This window comes from Eutrigla gurnardus (genome assembly GCF_963514095.1).
Source record: "Eutrigla gurnardus genome assembly, chromosome: 22".
Classification (NCBI taxonomy): domain Eukaryota; kingdom Metazoa; phylum Chordata; class Actinopteri; order Perciformes; family Triglidae; genus Eutrigla; species Eutrigla gurnardus.
Window position 1 is genome coordinate 8,109,168 of NC_139933.1, and position 20,603 is coordinate 8,129,770.

General features: G+C 40.5%; 1 protein-coding gene and 1 pseudogene across 5 annotated transcripts; both read right to left on the minus strand.

The window, feature by feature from the left end:
* Positions 1–999: 999 nt before the first annotated feature.
* dbf4b (DBF4B-CDC7 kinase regulatory subunit) lies at positions 1,000–8,852 on the minus strand. 3 transcript variants are annotated; one of them, XM_084039949.1, is made up of 12 exons: positions 8,738–8,852; positions 7,613–7,805; positions 7,144–7,335; positions 6,806–6,856; positions 6,603–6,672; positions 6,311–6,375; positions 6,090–6,126; positions 5,925–5,970; positions 4,352–4,480; positions 4,096–4,234; positions 3,869–3,999; positions 1,000–3,732 (listed from the first exon to the last, which is right to left on the minus strand). In XM_084039949.1, the coding sequence occupies exons 2-12, from the start codon at positions 7,760–7,762 to the stop codon at positions 2,352–2,354; spliced, it is 2,391 nt and encodes a 796-aa protein (XP_083896075.1). In that variant the 5' UTR covers positions 7,763–7,805; positions 8,738–8,852; the 3' UTR covers positions 1,000–2,351. The 3 variants fall into 3 exon arrangements, with proteins under 3 accessions (XP_083896075.1, XP_083896076.1, XP_083896077.1); XM_084039950.1 differs by having other exon boundaries at positions 7,613–7,808; positions 8,738–8,840; XM_084039951.1 differs by having other exon boundaries at positions 3,393–3,586.
* A 668-nt stretch (positions 8,853–9,520) lies between these two features.
* LOC311033015 (gap junction gamma-1 protein pseudogene) lies at positions 9,521–16,325 on the minus strand (annotated as a pseudogene). 2 transcript variants are annotated; one of them, XR_014599385.1, is made up of 2 exons: positions 16,073–16,325; positions 9,521–11,927 (listed from the first exon to the last, which is right to left on the minus strand). The product of XR_014599385.1 is annotated as a gap junction gamma-1 protein pseudogene (transcript). The 2 variants fall into 2 exon arrangements; XR_014599387.1 differs by having other exon boundaries at positions 15,992–16,325.
* Between the last annotated feature and the right edge of the window lie 4,278 nt (positions 16,326–20,603).

A 20,603-nucleotide genomic window follows, 5' to 3' on the forward strand; every position in this document is an offset into this window, starting at 1 on the left:
TGGTAGGGGTAAGGTATTTGTATTTTAATCAAAAGTGGGTCTGCCATAATTTGTGTTATATGTTAACAGGAGTTTACTTGGTTACACTCCAAATAAAATATTGTATTTCTGTCATAATTAGGACACATTTATTCTTACTGATTAAAGGAAAACAAATTAATTTGAGATAGCGTTTTAATTTTTTTTTACCTGCCCTAATGGTTTGGGCTTATTTTTTTCCTCATCTGTGCCAGACAGAGAACCTGGTGGATTTGACTAAAATGGGAATGGTGATCTGGATCCCAAAAAGGAGTCCCAGGATAAAGTTCAAGGGTGACAAGATTATGACTCTCCAAAATAAACCACACTTTTGACTTAACTCTAACTTGACTTTCATGTCCCCAGACCCCCTAATATTCTCTGATCTGAGATAGAGAACCACTGTTAAAGGCCCTGGAAACGTATTTCTTTCAGCAATGTCTTCCCACGAGTGATTTGGTCCTTCACACAACATGAGACTTGGTGTTCTGCCGAAGTTTTGGTTATTGCACTTGCAAGATTTCGGCATGTCCCTCTTCTCACTGGTTTGAAATTTGTCAGTCAGAGAAGCACAATATCACATAGTTAAGGATTAAGCAACATATGAATCACAGTTGGTGGGTTGTTCAGGTGCAGTCAGTCAAATCTGATCACACCACAACATAAGTCCTGAGATTGTTTACGTTTTGTTTTTATAAACAAATATACCATTTTCAATATGATTTTCTTATAATCGATGTATAATTATGAGATGAAACATTCATTCTTGACCCTCCAAATAGAAGCTGAGAAAGCACTTAGCTTTCAATCCCAACTTTTAAGCCAAAATGGATAAATAGTCAAAGAAACAATCATTTAGTTATATATATATATATATCTGTAGAGGAAGAAGCTGGTGATTAAACGCTCGTAATAATTATGTATAATGTTCACAGACAGCTGTGGAAGTCTAATTATTCATTTAAATAGACTTTATTACAATCTTTAATGAACAAACATGACTGTTAACCTGTCTGTGGACAGAGTTGCCAAATACTTCAACCTAAAATATTTGATATATTGAGCTCTGAATCTCACTTGAACCTTTAATTCCCTGCAGGAAATGACAGCCTCACAACAACCACATTCCTTTCTAACAAAGTCTAAATAGTAGAGAGTAATCAAAAAGTTAGATTGTTCTCTTTTCTTTGTTGTGGTTTTGACCTGGGAAACCCATCCGTACATTACAACAAATCTGGAGAGTCACGGGTCACGTAACAAGCTTCGAGATGAGATATCAAATATTGTTTGTGTCAGCTGGAGTCCAGGCCCAAATAGGACACATCGACCCGCTGCTGCCCTTGCCACATCCTTCCCTCCTCCTTTAGCCTACAAGCAAAGTCAGCATTTATTAAGCCAACAGGAAAAAATACCCTTCATAACTTTGCTTTTATAAACTTTTATTTAAAAACACTGTACAAGATTTGACTTCACATGATCATAGAGAACTGCTCGTCTTCGACAAAGCAAAACCATGTGCAGTTTTCTCTTCGCGTGTTGCAACTGTGTTTTAAATGTCCACGCAAGATATTCCGCAGGTGATTTTTGGACAATTTTTTAAGCAATTATGATGCGCAATGAGGGGTCTTTAATGACGGGTGACTTTAAACTTCAAAAACCGACAAGCGAGGACAATAAACTTCCTTGTAGCTGCAGGAGACATACCGTGAAGCAGCAGCCTCCCCTTGACAAAGTTCGTCTTTTTTGGCCGACTTTCAAAAAGGCAGGAAAAGCCATTTGACATTAATCGGACAGAATTCTGTCTCACAGGTTGCGAGAGTCCTCCCATCTTAACGCCTCATCAACGCCGCCGCAAGTGGGATCTGATCCAGACGCAGCACTTAGAGTAATTGAGTAATGCCCCCTTCAGAAAAGCCTCATTAATTTCTCAATACCACCGTGTGTTCCCGGACATAGCTGCTAAAAGACTGCAGTCAGCACAACATACAGATTATTGCTGACAGTTCTGTGCACGAGGGGCTTAGGGGTTGAGAGGAAAAAAAAGATAATTGCCGTCTTAAAATTCATGGGAATGTGCATCCACTAAGTGACATCTACTGCAATAAAAAATAAAATAAAAATCTGCATCTTTCCAAACAACTAAATATTATATTTTAGTTTGCACTAGGTTTTAAATATATATATTCAGTGTACACTTTATTGAGTTATTTTGATGAGCTTCAGTACTGCCCATCGTTGCTTGCAGTTAGAACTCCAAAGTGAACGACGACTGCAAGTGCTTCAAATAGCTTCCAGGTCGTGGTCCTTGTAGTTCTTTAAAATGTCAATAACAGTCAGTGGTGAACCTCAACAATTTGCACCACAGTCCTGGAAAACCCCGAAGGCTCCATTTCTTCCCCACACAGTGAGGGGGCCGACGGCTGGAGGACAGTGTGTAGACGCGACTCGTAGCTGGTGTCGTGCAGCCACGTGCACGGCATGTGTAGGAGCTCCTTGTCGAGCTCGCAGCTCTGCTCGGCGGGCGACAGAGGGGCGGCGGAGGCCGGGCCGAGCCGTGCCATCAGGCCACAGTCCCAGTCGGAGTCCGACGACGGTGAAGAGAGCACAGCCAAGTCCGGGATGAGGGCTGCCTCGATGCACACCGAGGTGGAGTGAGATAGCGAACGTTGAGATTCTTGACTGAAAAGTGCACAGTGAATTTTATCACTAGGGAACTGGGAAGGAGGATCGCAAGTATTTGCTTTTGAGGAGAGCGGTCGTGATGGATGATCAGAAACCCAAGTGTTACCATGACCAAAAATGTCTATTTGATTTGTTGTAGGAACACAAAACATGGTAAAAGTCTGTTTTGAAGCAAGTGTCTGACAAAAGTCTTTATCAAATGATAAACTGACAGGTTTTGCCATAATGTCCCTTTCTGGTTTCACAGATGTACATCCTTGTTTATTCCAGCTACTACGGTAGCCAATTTCTGCTGTAATCCTCATCCTTTTGCTCCGGCTTTGTCCGGGACTGGCTGATCTACAGCGCTTCTTGGGGTTTTGTGCCGTCGCCATCGGTCGAGGGAGGGACCGAGATCTACGGGACACCAGCGTAGCAAACTCCAAACCACTGGTGGAACGTATGATCTCACTAGATCCCCAAAAAGTGTCTTGGTTTGACCCCTCTGCTTTTGTCAAAGCCACACAGGGGAAGCGTGTTGTGGAGATAGGATCTGGGACAGACTGAGACACACTTTCCGCAGTGTCCATTTCACAAATGTGTCCAATCTCAGCCTCCTCTGCAGTGTAGCATTGAGGACTGAGGACCGGGGGCTCCGAGTACGGGCTGTGTGGCTCCATTATGTAGGAGGCATAAGGGACTTGTGGGCTGAGGACTGGAGGCAGGGAGTAAGGGTCAGGGGATGGGCATGAGGAGTCCAGACAGGGGGATAAATGTTGTGTTTCAGGCTGCCGGCTGGCTGAGTTGTTGGCTGGTTCAACATCCAAAACAGGCATGGGTGGACTTGAAGCGCGAGGATGTCTGTCAGGGAGCTGGCAGGGAAGCTGAACTCCTGGTGCTGGGCTGGCTGGGACCAAGGAAAGAGGACCCAGATTAGGACGGTTGATGTGATTACTGTATGATGAACTTTGTCTCTGCAGGGCCTGAACAGCATGCTCTGTCTCAGCGTCAGTGAGAGGCTCCAGTTCACAGACGGGCAAAGGAGTTGGTGGTCTAGGAGAATTGCATAGAAAATCCAAACATATAAAAATGTTACAAATAACACTGAAAACTCTTTGTGGTCTAGTAAAAATGAAGAATTACAGGAATTTCACAAATCAGACAGAGGTGGGTGATCATTATAATTCACCTGTTCAGTGTTTCATCTGATTGAGGTGGATTGGGGTCAAATCCTGGAAGCATTCCAGCCACGAGTTGGTCCACCACACTGTAGTTCGAGGGGTTCACAACAAACGCACGGTGCTGATCGGTCTGCAAGTGCTGTAGGGCCACCAAAGACGAGTCACAGATGTAAATGCCAAACAATAAAAAAAAAACAATTGTGTAACAACAAAAGGAATTCTTAAAGATTTTAACCTCCTCCATGTTAGTGAAGGGTTGATGACAGCATTCACAGTAGGAGATTTCCTTTTTCCGTGGTAGCAAAGGTGAAGGGTTAAGGCTTTGTGGGGTCTGAGATTTGTCCTTAGAGCTGCTTTCAACCTTTTTCTTCTCCCTAATTTACGAAGAATAAACCACAATCATGAGAAAATTCCTTCATAAAAAGACCCAAATTGTTTCTGAACAAATTATTTGTCTGTATCCTTCAGATAATAATGGCAGTTAAACAAACCTTGCTTTATTTTCTCGTGGCTCTGCCGGCTTTTCAAACAGAGGAGGGGGAGATTCAAAGGGACTAAACCGGCCCGAGAACCACAGAGTGGGGAAGGTCATAGATTGCAAATGCAAGGGCTTGAATCTCCTGGTTGGATGAAAACACACACAATGTACATCAAAATTAAAATATTTTAGCATAAAAAAGAAGTTATACATGAAAAACAAAATTACAATGTGATGAGCCTAGATCTGAATGTAGATTCAAGAATATCGGGACTATTTTTATTTTTTTTGTGATCATCATCATAACCATGTGAACATTTGAAATATTTGAATCCACTTTACGCAAAGTATGATATTACACATCTAAGATTGACCCCTGCTCGGCTAAATGTTTCAGATGTCACCGACAGCAACGGCCAACACACATTAGCCAGAGCACTTCAATTAACTGAAATGAGAGGGCAAATGAAAAGACCTGTTAGCACATAGAGATCCCCTGCAGGAACAGGCAGTGGAGCTTGCAAAGCCCCATCGAATTGAAATCGTATCCGCATGAGCTCTGGGCTCCTGGGGAGCGGCATCACTGAGGGGGGGTGGGGGAGCATGTCACATTACACGACGGGACTCAACAGGTTCAATTAAGAAAATCATCTGGGCTGAAATGCAAACCTCCACAACCAGCACGCAGTGGGGTAGGTAGGGCAGAAACAGGGAGACGGCTCACGACTACTCATTGTTGTTTAGCTTCATTATGCTTGAAGTGTAAAGATTGATCTTATTTGATACTTAACCATTACATGGGAGGCTAAAAACACTCGATTTCCCTTTGCTGTATTTCACCTCTTCTTTTGTAACTGGAATCAAAAGCAGGCTGAAAGCAGCTACAATAGTAATGTAAAAAGAATGTGACAATGTGAACGGGGCATATCCTGCAGCGTAACAATGCAATTAGGGCCGACTTCCTGTCCTAGTTCAAATTCATACCCTGTTCACCCATCATTATCACATTTAATCACGTACATCCTGTGTGAGACTTGGTAAGCCTCGAAGGGGGGGAATTATGTAGTGGATTTTATTACCCTCTCTGTTGAATCACTGGGACGGAGCTACGGAAACATCAATTATATATCGTCGAGACATACTATATCGCGTAATCAATGGGTTTATAATGATTATGAAACAAAAGTAATGAAGCCAATGATAGTTCACTGTGTATAGGAGCGGGAGCACAGGGACCACTGAGGAATGTGCAGCTGGACCTTGTTGCTTACTTTGGGGTAAACAAATCTGTTAATCTCTTAAATCCAGAGTAAAGAATAATGTGGCGTCGAGCCAAGGCCAACAACATGTGGAAAACAACGACGTCAGCAGCGAGAGCAACTTTCTACCACAAGCCTACGGTAAGGAAAAACTACAAACCCGCAGGTACAGCTATAAGCCAGGTATTTCCTTTAGGTAATGAGATTCCTGAGGGAGCAGGACTGGCAATTGCTCTTTCGGAAGTGTGCCGTTACACTGTAATTACAATCGTCCCCCCCTGCTATAGAGACAATAAACAGACAATTTGAATGACGGATGAAACTCACTTGCTCAGGTCTTCAATTTTAAGAAATGGAGACCTTAAAGCTGCAGCTGTAGACCAGGAGAAGTGACAAGAACAGTTAGACAATAAAAATAAGCACTTATACTGAGAGCTATACAACAGTATACAGGGAAATAAACACATTAGCAGCACATAACCGTAAACTAACCTTTGACAACATAACCTTGTTTTTTGTTGCAATTCCTCTGCAATAAAAAAGAAAGTTTAAAATAAAGAGACATTAATATTAAACAGTAAAAAGGCGGTTGTAAATTATATTACATTTTTACTCATTTATACATAAATAATTTAGTTGCAGATGTTTTTAATAAAATGGTTATATTTGCACATCTGGTGAATTGCAAAAGACATCCAGCCCAAACATCTTACCTCCGGTTTCTTGTGTATAGCACTGAAGCTCTCTCGAGTCAAATGTTTCAAATATAAAAGGACATCTGATAAAACATTAAGGAACAATACTTTCACACTTCATGGATTAAGAATGTGACATTTCTATGGTAAACCCCTTCAGATGGTCTCAGTAATTACAAAGCAACACAGAACACAACACATGCACTCACATGGCGCCATCTGCTGCGCGCAGACGTTCACTGCACGGCAGATGTGAGCACAAGCAAGCCAGATAAGAGTTTGCATCAAATCACATTAGTCTGAAGGATACCATCTGCACCCAAAATCTTCACTCCCCATGATCGGGCATTTGCCAGAACACTGCTCCCCTGCAGCCGTTCCTACAAGACAGATCCATCAGAATCAAGTTGTGATCATGAACCACGTCAGACTTCAGTAGATCACAAACATTCACATAAAAATGAAGCTCACAGATCTAAATATAAACCATACTTAATCTGCACTGACACTCACATTGTTGCGGATGGCTTTTTCCAGCAGGGCTTTCCCACGGCTGCCACAAGGCTGTGGAGCAAAATAAAGCACACATTTGCATTTCATTCTAGCCTGTAACTCATCCACTGGAATATCGTCCAAATTAGTTAGTGATGAAAACAAGACAATAGTAAATCAGGTATATGTTTTAAAGGGTATTTGTTTGTTTGTTGTTTTTGAATGGTTATATGTAGCATTTTCATAATTTCTTACATACATGAATAATAATTTACAATCTTCATAACATTGATTTGTATTAGGGAAATAAATCAGTAAGCTGTAGGTTAAGTAAAACATGTGTGAGTGATGCTCTGTACCGTTGGTCTAGGAGTTCCTGGTCGCTGTTTAACACTACTGAGGAGACTCTCTCGCTGCATTATGGGACGTTGGGCTTCTTCATTTGTCCCCTTTGCTCCTGCTTTGGTGTCTGTATGCTTCTGCTCCTTCAGGCCCTCTTGGCTCCCAGTCACAACAAAGCTGACATCCTTGTGCAGGAAACTCTCAACTCTCTTAAGAATAAAAAAGAAAAACACAGCAGCTGCTCATCACGATTATTTATAGTATCAGTTAATCTGCATATTATATTATAGATTAATCGTTTGGTCAACAAGGCCGACAAATTGGTGCAAATTGATGCCATGGCCATATTCTAGCATGATAGTTTAAATCTAAAATACTACTGCCTAGACGAAACCATGATAACAATTATTGTATATAAACAACATGAACCAATGTTTACAGCATGGGATCCACAGGTATACTAGCTTCATCTTTGCACTTGCTTACCCCTCCTAGAAGAGGTATGGCCTCCAAGAGCAGGGCATTTGAGCGTTTCTTCACACTGTCCAGGTAGAAGGTCTTCCCCTCCAGCTTCTTCTGCCCAGGACACAGTGAGCCCAGAAGGCCTTCCCCCTCCGCATGCTGCTGCGGCTGCATGATCCTGGTGCAGTCAAGGAGCTAACAACTTTTTAAAAAGTTGCTACTTACAGAAAAAAACATTTAAAAAAAAGAAAACAAAGCACAGGCATTAATTAAAGGCTATACGTCTGCATACACATTTGAGAGAAAGCTTTTTCAAGAGCAAGGTGTTATGAAATAAACATGTAATACTAATAATGTTTAACAACTTTGCTGCAACAATGTGCACAAACATTCTTTGGGTAACTTAATACAAGGTTTCATAACACAAGAATGCACTGCATCATCCATCTGCTGCTATTGAGCCCCACACTATCCCCTTTATCACATGTATATGGTGCTATATTTATATTTATCTATTAAACTAATTCCACTATTGCATAAAAAATAATAAATTTTCTCATTAAATTAGGGCAAAACTATTGGAGATACTGTCACTTGCTATTACACAAAAGTTTAATTTCATATGTATTAAGTTATAGTACTATTAATGCTATTACTCTCTATCTTACAACCTAGTCATTTAATGCAATTCTCATCTTTCCAATTTATTAATGTCATTCTATCGTTTTGTCATTTAAGCTTAAATATGAATAACGACAGTGCTCTTTAACTTGATTTAAACAGGGTTCAAGTGAAACAATTAGCCCATAATCATGCACGAAATGGTGCTAATAGTTTCTTCTCAATGGTCAAATTAAGGTAGGTTTCATATTGACTAGTAGTTTCCCCAAACAAGGCTGTAGCAGTTTTTTCAATTTGACATCGAAACGTTCTGTAGAACAAGTTCGTTATTAAACCAAACAGCGCAATGGACACATGGCACGTCATCGCTTCAGCGAGTTAGCAAACTTAGCCGTAGTTAGCTTTAGCTTCCCTTAGCTTAGCCTTCCTCGATGTAGACAACGTCTGGGCCACAAAGTAATTTAGCTAGTTCGTAACAAGGTTTAAAAGCCGTCATTATCAGGGCAACAACAAAGACAACCCACTTACGTTTTTTCTTACTATGTTGGAGAATTGTGATGAGGAAATTAATACTATTGATTTACCAAAAGGTGCTCGAGGAGCAACCGCCGATTTTTAAACAACACTGGCGTAGGGACGCGAGTGTAAAGACCGTCGACGTCACTTCCGGAAAACCGCTGCCCTCTCGTGCCAACTTCAGACCACGGGATTATGATCAGTAACCCATTTCTCATCTTTTTTATTCAGGGATCGAAATTGTAATGTTTTCTTATATAGCAAAATAGTAGATTGACCTGAGGTTTGCCATTTCGCTAATTCACGAATACAAGAGGTGGAACTGGTGCGATATATATATAACAAAATGTGACTCACCTCTATGTGTTGGTCTCGTAGTTTTGGAGTATCAGTTTTCACACTGAATGCACATTTTGTAAAAAAAATAAAAAAATAAAAAAATAATATATATATATATATATATATATATATATATATATATATATATATATATATATATATATTGAAGAGGGCATGTTATGTTTTACCGCTTTCTGCCCAGCAGGGGGCAGTGTGTCTGTAAATACAGTGATGTCAATTAAGAAACTACATAGCCAATTTGAATCTTTATACTTGCCTCCATAGAGTAAATTGTAACCCTTATATTCACATGGATTACATATATTTATTATGGGTAGAAAATTCAGCACCTCTCCCATTGGATGGTAAACGTTGATCCTGTCATGACACTAGATTTGTTAAATGTAAGACAAGAAACCACTTAACAAACCAATTCTTTATTCAAAACGTGCACTCTTTGTTCCTAAAAATATTTTTCACACAAACACTGGCACAGTGCAAACGATCTAGCCTTAATTACATTTCAATTTGAAATTCTGCAATCGAAAATACGCATTAATGACAAGGGAATATGTAAAATTGTAACAGCTTGATAATAACACAACCGTTTTAACAAAGGAGCAAGGTAACAAACACATCCATTGCATTTCTTTTCGATCTCCAAAAACATGCAAAGAAAACACTGTAAAAATATCAACTGAAAACATTTATCTTCATGGCTGGGGAAAAAAAACAATCCACGTTAAACCTGGTTTGTTGAAAATAATACAATTTTGCATAGTCAGAAACAACAATTCAAAACGTAACCACTGGATGGTAAAGAAACTAATCACATAGACAGTCGGTCTTAGCTTCTGTTTTCAGTCCACAGTGATGAGGACATTTTTGAGTTAAAGTGAGGCAGAGTCAATGGGAAACAGCACTCTGACTGTGTAAGGCACCGTGAGGTTACAGCATGAAAGCCTCTGCCAATCAAAGACAGTGATATCTTTGTGCAAAACCTATTTAACAAAATACACAAAGTTATTTTCATACTTTTACTACTTTCATTTTGTGTGTACAGTGGCAACAACCATTTATCCTGCTTTGTCGCCAAATTTTCCATCATTTCCCATCTCCATTAGATTATCTTCACTGGTATTCTATATCTATATATAGTTATATATAGATATATATGTATTATTATTTGTGGGAAATAACTGTTTGATCCTCATACAATAGAGCTGACACTGGTACAAAATAGATCCTGACACTAATAACCAATTATAATTGCCAAACTATTTTAATGGTATGAAAACTATTGAAAAGAATGTAAACTGAGTGGCGTGTCCATTTTTTTAATACGCAGCATGGACAAACAAACGTAAATACTGTGTCAGTCTGAGAAGGCTTTGCATTGTTTAAAAATGACAGAAACATAAGTCATGCTCTAAATTTCAGATCCACTCAGAACCCTTTATGACTCCATATTTGCTGCCACCACTGGTGATGCTGCCTCTGTCTGCGTCTGCCTTGCTCGAGTGTTTGGAGGCCAGCCGGTGTTTACGTTCGCGGTGAGGCTTGCTGTGGTTATTACTGAGGCTCTGTGCCTGGCTGTAGGCTGGACTGTCAGCCTCCAGCTTGTTCTGAGGCTGCCGAATGTCCTTGTGAACGCATCTGGGGGCATCTCCCATCCCTCCTGTGCACCGGTATTCGTCATTATTGGTGTACTGCTGACGTTCCTCTTGGGCAATGTTCACGTGGTTCTGCTGGCATGCTAGCTTAGCATTAGTGAGATCAGTAATGGGTAGTGGCTTGTCGTGGTGTCCTGCAGAAACAAGGAGAGGCTTGATGGCGACGTTGTACCCAGGCGGAGCTGATGGTGCATTCCAAGAAAAAGGGTAACTGCTGTAGTCCTCTCCACTCAATCCCGCCTCATTAAGAGCTCCTTGTGCCCGCGTCAGCCCGTAAAGGTCATCGTCGGGGAGCTGCACCCGGCGGGAACGTACGATCTCGCAGATGGTACCTATGCCCAGGTGAAGCATCTCCCATATATTGAGCGCCAGACAGAGCAGGGAGACCATGTACATGATGAGGAGGAAGATAGTCTTCTCAGTAGGCCGTGACACAAAACAGTCCACACTGTGAGGGCAGGGCAGGTTTGAGCACACATAGGTGGGAGGCACAGCGAATCCATACAGAGCGTACTGTCCACACAGGAAAGCCACCTCCAACAAGGTGCGGGTCAAGAGCTGAAGGACATATATACGCATCAGTCCATCCTCTTTGATACGCTGGCGCCCATCATGGCGCACTTTGACCTTTGTTCTTCCATCACCAGCAGTTCCTTTCGCGGCTCCACCACCATCATTCTCCAGCTCCGCCATTTCATAGATCATGGGGTCTTCCTCTTGATCGTCCTCGGCCTCTTCAATGGCTCTATGCTGCTTTCTGCCAGAAAGATAGGGCTTTTTGGATTTCCTCCGGGAAAATCCACTCACTCCCCCGCCGTCCGTCTGCTCCTCCGCACGAGCAATTCTGTTGACCGCGTAGCCCAGGTACATGAGCGACGGCGTGGCCACCAGAATAATTTGGAAAACCCAGAAGCGAACGTGTGAGAGGGGAGCGAAGGCGTCGTAGCAGACGTTCTCACAGCCCGGCTGGCCCGAGTTGCAGACAAACTTGCTCTGCTCATCGTAGTAGATGGACTCCCCACCTACGGCCGTCAGCACGATGCGGAAAACAATGAGGACAGTGAGCCAGATCTTGCCCACGAAAGTAGAATGGTTGTGGATTTCTTCCAGCAGGCGAGTCAGGAAACTCCAACTCATGGTAGTGGCTGTGAAACTAAAGTGAGAGGCAACATACACCTCCTGTGACTCCCCTGTGGAGAGAAAAGGAATGATTAAATCCACATTAATCATGATAATTTACCAGAACTTAGTCGGAGAAATCACTTCACTGGCACTCTCTCCTTTCTGGAGAGAAAGACGAAGAGTATTTATTAACCTGTCACTTGTGTGTGTCTCTCTTTCCCTCACACACAAAATAATTAGACGCATTAATTCAACGAATAAAGACACCACACTCCTGAATCCCGACCAAATTGTCAGAGCACTCTTTAGGGCTCTGTCTTTCCCACAATATACACATTTATCAAATAGTTCATTTCTCCACAATAACCACACGTTTATCCTTGATTCTTTTAATAGCTTTGCCCCAACGGTCACGTCTAAACATACCCTTGGCATTAGTACACAAAGGGAAGAGTAATGACAACAATGGAATGTCTAACCATAATTGCTATTGTTAACTGAACATCCCCGATAGGCATTTCAAATGAGGTTGTTACTATGTCTGAGCAAGCAGATGTTCCATAGACGAAAAACAAGGAATCAGCTAAATTACCCTTTTGCTGCTGTTTAAAGTATGATTAAGTACTGACTAACCACAAAAAAAATACTGTATTACAATGATTATTTATGATAATGGAGGAATTACTTCACCTAAGGAGTAGTTGTGATACCCAGTGTAAATTAAAAAAAGGTAAAAAAAAAAGTAAATTAAAACTGTAAACCTTTGTTATCAGGTTTTGGAATGTAACTTAACTTCAAATGTAATCACCACTGTATGCAATATTAATGTGACATGATAACTACAAAGACGAAGTCAAAGAAATAAATCATTGTATGTTTTAAATGTGAGTATAAAGTATTCTTTACTCAGTCAAGTTTAGATGCTGACATCATTTTTATCCTCTGCTGAACCACAACACCTCATACTCTACCTGACCCTGAGAAATCTGTTTAACCTGCAGACCTCCATCTGCCCAAAAAGATTGCAGCAGACTCCACTCATGTAAGAAGAAATCTAAAAGGTTCAGATTTCTGTGGGTGTGTGTGTGAGTTTAGAGGGTTTCTTAAGATGATACATATTCCAACTATCGAGGCTCGGGCACAGTTGTTTGTAATAATTTGCTTTAATAGTTTTATGACAGAAATTATTAATTAATGGCTAAAAAATCAGAAAAATTATTGATAATGGACTGTTTTCTTGAAAAAAGGATGTGAGGACTAACTGACTTCCTGTTTTAAGCCACACCACTGAAAATTTCTCTCACTAACATGTTTTTAACAGATGTACTTATACATCGTCCGTGTGACATTTTATTTAAAAAAAAACCTCAAACGAAACCAGGTCCAGCTGCTGTTAACTTGCCTCCTTATGTCTCACTCTGTAAAGGAAAAAAATCTGACTGTCTCATTAGGAGTCACATGCCCTCTAAAACTGCACATCTGGCCATGTTGTGTAATGTACTATTTGGAGGCCCAGTAGCACAGCTATCACCACCCAAACACAAGTCTCACGGATGGCAAGGAACTGAGAGCAGTCCTTCACATTGCTAATTTTCAGCTCAGCGCATGAGCAAAACAAATCATGCTGCTGCACAGAAATACAAAAACATTAATTACAGGTCATAAAATCAGGCATATTCGGTCCTAAGCAAGACCTTAGGTAAAACTGCAAATAAAGTCCATTCATTCTTTGCAAACAAAAAAACAGCCTGAGGGTTTGACACGTGCCCAGAGTAAGTTAACTTTGTGTTCGGGCGAGTGGAAAGCCTCATGCAGTTGTCGATAAGTCAAGTGAAAATTAAATGTGATCTTTATCCATTTGTTCATGTTGGAACATTCAAATTTTGTTAATTTAATAGTTTGCCTAGACTCACTGAGCGAGCTAACCCTGTAGCACAGCTAACCCAGAATAAAAAAGGCCAGCAACGGCAGACAGAGGCAGCGGGGAAACGGTGTTTAGAGTCTGAATTGTTTTCACATCAAACTCAGTGAAATAACAGTTTGAGTTTTGAATTAAGTGTGGTCTCGAGGAGAGCATATAAGGGCTGTTTCTTTTCACATCTAACTCTGTGAATTAAGGGTATATTCTGACCAAACCAGAGTTGGTAATAAAAGACAGTTTTGATGATTTAATTATGTTTCTGTTTGAGTTTTTGTGAAGTGTTGTTTACCGTGATCAACAAGGTAAAATTACCATTTCTGTCAATGAAGTCTGGTGCTTTTTAGGAGAGCATATTAATATTATGCTTTGTACGTTAATTGGCTAAATCACTGTTGATTTTTTGTTGGTGTTAATAGACCTAAATTGTCCATTTTGGACAGAGAATTTAGAATATCAGGCAAGTAAAATATCTCATCCACAAGGGACTTCAAAGCTGCTAGTGGTGCCACATCGAATGCCCGAAGGTGATTCATTGCATTTTCCTCCAGATGTCTTCCAGCCCCAGATCAAAAAGTCTCCAGTTTCCTACAGCGCTAGTAAAACCAATTTGAGTGTTATTTTAAAGTATAGCCAGCCTTGTACATGCCTATCTAAGAAGGCTTCAAGCTGCGAATGTGATTGTTTGTGGTTTCCTTCAAAGCAGTTAAAGTGATGTTCTACCTCAAAATCTATCTTTTCAGCATGAAACACTCAACCACTGTTAACTTGAAAGGCTATTGTAAAAAGTTTGTAATTTGCTGACAATACACTTCCTTTTTTTAAAAGCTTTATTTGGGGGGATATTTTCTTCTTGATTAGAGACCACAAACCAAAACACTGTGCTGATAATAACTAGCAGACCTGAGAGCCAAGACAACAACAAGCAGATAAAATGTCTTTCATTCCGATGCCTTCATTACCACGGTAACTACGTCTTGGCAAATTTACTTTAATAAACTAAGAAAAATGCTACAAAGAAAGACTGCAAGTGTAATTACCCAAACTCATCGCTAATGACTCTAAAGCTGCACACGGAAACTTTATCATCCTTCTACTCAGAGATGTCAAATCACACAGACGACGTACAGTATATGCATATACAACATAACTGGATCTAGACACAAGCCTGTAGCATTAAGAGCTAATTTGTCATGAAGAAGAAGAATGCCATGCTTGAATAAAAAATTTTTTATCATCAAGCTAAAAAGGCTTGGAACTACCCATTATTATTATATGAACAGAGAAATTAGGGGCATCTCAGTTGTTATTTCTAGCTTAAGCCTAGTATCAGGTCATACATTTTCAGTCTTTTCAGTGAGAAGCCTGCCTTTGTCTACATTCACATTTCACCATGTTATTTTACTATCAAAATATACTCAACACATTGACTGAAATGGGCCTCATCCTGCTAAACTAGCCTTTAATATTAACGTATCTCTGAATTGATTATTATTACAAGGTTAGTTCTGAAATGACAGACAATGGAAATTAGAGATTTCTGGAATTTATGGAATGAAAATAAATATAATATATACATGCATTTCATTATAAAAGAAAAACATTTACTTGTATCCCCTTATAAATAAAGCGTTAGTCAGCTTTTACATATCAGAGGATATATCAATGGATACTGCAATGAATCATCGTTCAATTGGACGGAAAATGTATTTGGATCAAATATAATTTAAGGTAGTAACTTCACATTCTCTGGCTATAAATGTGAAGATTGTCCGCATTTGTCTCATTTATATCATTATTTTATTAGCTAGCTAATTGAATATCTTTGAAAACAAACTAACTTTACAGTAAGTTATTTGAGCTTCGTGATGTCACTTATGCTAGCAACGTTAAGCTAACATCAAGGAAACTTAGCCCACATTAAGGGAAAAAAAGATTGCTGCCCATCTTATTAATGGATTTCAATAATTATCAAGTTACACTTATTTCATAACGTTAAATCAAAAAGTTTTGAAAGCACAACAGACAAAGTTAGCTAATCTGCGGTTAGGCAAATTGACCAATGTGCTCGTTAGCTAGCAAACATTAATAACAGTTAGCTTGTTAGCAAACAAAAGTAACCTCTAACAAACTTGTTTAGCCTTAATCAAAATTAATCTTAACTGACCTAGAAAATATAAAAGATACATCTCTGTTGTATTCCCGGTACCTTACCTTTTTCACTATAACCGTCGCGTAATTATCCCTCGAAGGTATTTTTTATAAGTAATGACAGGATGACGACAGTTGACCCACCTCGGTGAGTTCACCGCGGCTTCTTCACCTCTTCACGTTCGGCAGAGCTGCGTCCGCCCCGTCAACGCTTCACGGATCAACCGGCACACGGCAACGTGAGGAAATAAAATCTTCATCTCCGAATTACATCTCTGGAAAAAATATAAATAAAAATAAAAAAGCACGAGATGGATGTTGACTCGTAGAAAACGTCCTCAAAGTTGAGGCAAGTTTTATTTTTGCTGAATTGGAGCGGGAGAGAGCTAGATGTTGGTTGTATGAGCGGAGGAAGTCAAATGAGCTGAGGCAGAAGTGTGTGTGTGTGTGTGTGTGTGTGTGTGTGTGAGAGAGAGAGAGAGAGAGAGAGAGAGAGAGAGAGAGAGAGAGAGAGAGAGAGAGAGAGAGAGAGAGAGAGATAAGGCAGTTTTATTTATTGACATTGTTATAAAGGTCAAACAATAATTCTCAGTTTTCCAGTGTGCAACTTAATAAGAATTGTGAGGACATGTCTTTTAGTAAATGGTACACCTGCATAGTTTCTCCCTGCATCACGGATTAACGTCACCTTTTATGTCTGCAGTTGAATGTGGGAAATACCAGTTCCCCCATGATTCTGTAGCCACATATTTTTCCAAGGTTATGACATGTTTTCTTTGTCTATCTCTCATCGTGGACATGTGGAAGATTATCTTATCCAAACACATTGATCACTTTCACCTTTAAAAGGTCCATTCCACAGTTTCTAGCTGCATAAACGGTGAATAGTTGGCGGTGGAGCTTCATGAAAAAGGGTTTCAGACAACACGTACTATATATTTACCACGCTGTTGTCTCTAGACAGAGTCTGAGACTGAACAGACACCAACAGTTTGTTTCATCTTCTTCCATCAGGCTTTGGACACAGATAACACGGTTTTGTGCCTCCTGCTATCAATTACATGCCTTTAAGGAGCACTCCGTGAGTTTTACACATTAAAGGTCAGTTTACTCCTCTCGGAGAACAATTCTCAGCCTGCTGTACAATGTCATCTGTAGTTACGGAGAGAGGTTTTGAAAAAAAGCCCTAGAAAAGGCGATGATGACCAAGATGATAAGCACAAACTGGATGAGTGAAAGATGAGGGTATGATACTCACGTTATGTTTTCTTCCTGCAAGATAAACCTCACAAATTCACACCACTTTCATGATTTTTGAAGCGTGAAAGCAGACATGCTAACTAACCGGGTTCTAGGACTCATTCCTGCAGCATTCTTTTGACGCCACAATGAAGACCATGAGATTGTCTTTTTAATCTGATGTGGCAGCTGGTCATGCATAAAACTTCCTCGTCAATGTGGATGAGTGTTCCCAACTTTGAGGAATGTAAGGTGTTATGTGAGTTGTTCAGGGCCGCAGCTTTTTACCTAAATCCATCTCTCGCAAGTCTCTTAAACGTATGGAAATGTGATACTAAATTGCCGGAGTAAGCCTTTAATAACACTACTTTTGAAAAATCTTGTATTTTATTATATCACAGAATACGTGGCCTCTGCTCAGTTTACCTCATGCAGCTTCAGCAGACAAATCACAAATACTCCTCATTTCGCAGGGAAGATTATTTTGTGATATGTTGTGATATTTAACCTCCTGATGGACACAATATAATTCAAGCATTGTTCTCTCGGTAGCTGATGACGTACAAACAAGGTAATCTTACTTTTACCTCCCCTGGTTCATCTCAAGGACACAGAAAACCATCGGCGCAGGCATCCCACACCTCCCTCTTTTCCATTTCCATTTGTTGCTCTACTGTCAGGGAGGGGCCACCGCTTGAAGCTATTAGATTGACTTTTGGCTGCCATTTGGCTGCCTTTGCATTCTTAAACTATCAGCGGAGGAATCACACAGAGAGGAGTGGAACGATCCTAATCAGCCTGATAGAGTTTAGGCGTAGGAAGTGCACATCCTAATTGAGAGTGACCTCTTACAAGGCACAAGTCCCTTAATGGAGTTATCTTTCACCTCCCGGGGAGTAATTGAATGGAGTACGAATCAATGAGGGTATCAATAAAAGCAATCATCGGATAGCACTGCCAATTTAAAGCATTTTAACAGGCAAGTGCCTCCTGTTATTGGCGAGGGGAAGGGCTGTATCAGGTGGTATGTGGATATTGACAGGGAGGTACAACAGGAGGCTGTCATTGGTGCGCTCAAGATCCTCAAATACGATTTGTCATCATTCTCCGCGGATTTATGTTAATTGGGTTTTCTCTCCATTCACTTACCCCTGGAGGTCATTGGAAATTGGGTTGGACAGCCAATTATCTTTTACCTATTTAATCATAACAGACAGCATGTACTCTTTCCCTGACAAAGTCGGCCTCCGTACGGCCTAAATTGAAGGATCAATTCTGTTTTGGATCAATTGAGCTAGGAGTTGCAAAAAGCCCGGACCCCAAACTGGGAGGCTTTCCATAAAGTAATGGCTGAATCATATTGGAAAGAGAAGAGCGACGCAAGACAAGCAAAGTTAAGCGTGGGGCTGAAAGTGTTTTCGTACAGTCAGCTTTTTGCCGGCGACGTTATCATTAGAAGACTGACAACAGAAAATATGTTGGTAGACAACAACAACCAACTGGAATCCCTCCAGGGAAGTAGTGACAGAATAAATCAGACGCAAAGGAAGTGGAGAGAGAACAATGTGAGAATGGATGGCACGTGGAATGTCTTTATCTCATCTGACAGTAGTCAATACAAAGGATTATTAAAAATACAGGGTAAATGCTGATACGCCATTACAGCAGGCGAAATGGACATACAATACTCAAGAGACTTGGGCTGACTTCAGCAGGACGTCACGTGCACGTGGTGACATGGAGCGCGCACAGACACCTCGTGTCATCCCCGTCACCACAGCCTTGAGCCGTCGCTGTCATGTTCTTCATGAACTCACATCAGCACTGTTTACGCCGAAGGAAGCCTCATTCTGTCGTCACGTGGCTTTCTCACTATATCCTCGTCGCCTCCTTAATGCAACACAACTCTGTGGAAGCTGGTGTGTTGTAAGAGGTGACTGTTGCTGCACAGAATATCAGCTTGTTTGATAGAAATATGTTTACTTGGCGCCATCTACTGGTCCAGGGATGTTCTGCACAAAAAAACAGTGATCCCTGTCCTTTTTGGCTTAACCCTTGCGCATGTTTATGGTCTGAGAATGTTATTGAGTTAAGGGCACTTTTTTAGAAGCCTGAGGAGCTGAAATTATAACAGTAAATTAAATAAATAATAATCGAATTATTACATTTTACTATTATTTGCTAGATTTGATTCAATTGCAGTGTTAAATTGTTTTCATTTTGATTTGTAATTTTGTTTTGACACACGTTGTAAAACATCAATATGATCTAAATGTATCAGCTTTAGCCATAAGGCTACATTTTGCAGCTCCCGGTTGATATAATACATGAAAGAAAACAAACAAGACATACAACCAACTCACGTGACATCACTTGAGGAGGTTCATCAGACTCTGTGCAGCTCTCTCTGAAGCCACAGAAGGCTTTATCAAACTTTTTCCCACACATGCAGCAGCAAGACCTTTAAACTTGATGTTCCCCTTTAACGTAGCCTCATTCACTGAAGGTCAATACGCCGGTGGGCCATGTTTATTCATCTCTAACGTCTTCTCATATCATCACAGCTCAGTGTTTCTGTCCATCTTTCCTCCCCTCCATCCACGCTGCTGACTCTCTTTCCGCTGACCCCGCCACCTCCTCCCTTCTGTCTGCACTCTCATCCTCTCTCCTCTAATCCTGCCCTTCTGTCTTCACTTTGTCTTTGTCTGTCTAAAGTTCTGCAAGTTGAGAAAGTGGTTTGGATGACTCCTCTCTCTCCGGGTCTCCTCTGTCCTCCTTTTCTGTGCTGCTAAGTCAAAATGTCACTTGCTTTGAGAGGACAGATCAGCATCACGAGGAGCTTCCTCTCCTTGTCCCTTCTCCCTAAATCACCCTCATGTTTTTTTCCCCTAATTTCTCTGACACTGGTTTGACAAATATATGCTGGTGTAACTCCATTTGGTCCCTTTCAAAATTCTCAGCCCAGATTGGTTTAGGAATGGTCCTCTCGACTATTGGCCTTTCCCACAACGCAATTTAATTTCCTCTCAGCCTCCGAAACAGCTGAGGGATGTTTTTTCTTTTGCATTTCTGCTTAAAAAAAAGACCTCATTGATTAAAGGTTGAGTAGGTCATTCTATTCAGAAACACTTTCTGTTATATTACTTGAAATCCTTGTAAAAGACAGATAGAAATGAAATGCTCTGACATTAAAAATTCTTTTTTATCTGTGGCCGTGGCAGGACTGTTAAAACCCTTTCCAATAGAAAAAGTCGGGACTTTTTCAGTTCGTCGATGCATTCAAAGTAAAATTCTCAGTGGTTTTTCCAAATGACCTACTTAACCTTAATAAACAAATTTAATTATACATGTAATAATTCACATTTTTAATAAAAAATGTATTAAAAAATAAATATGGGCAGGCTTTTATTGCAATTTTCCATCGATTTTAATAACT

Coding starts and splice junctions, on each gene's coding strand:
- dbf4b (XM_084039949.1), bottom strand. CDS start 7,762: ATGCAGCCGCAGCAGCATGCGGAGGGGGAAGGCCTTCTGGGCTCACTG. Junction 6,376..6,602: donor GAAGATTTTGGGTGCAGATG/GTATCCTTCAGA, acceptor ATGTTTTATCAG/ATGTCCTTTTATATTTGAAA. Junction 5,971..6,089: donor ACAAGGTTATGTTGTCAAAG/GTTAGTTTACGG, acceptor CCTGGTCTACAG/CTGCAGCTTTAAGGTCTCCA.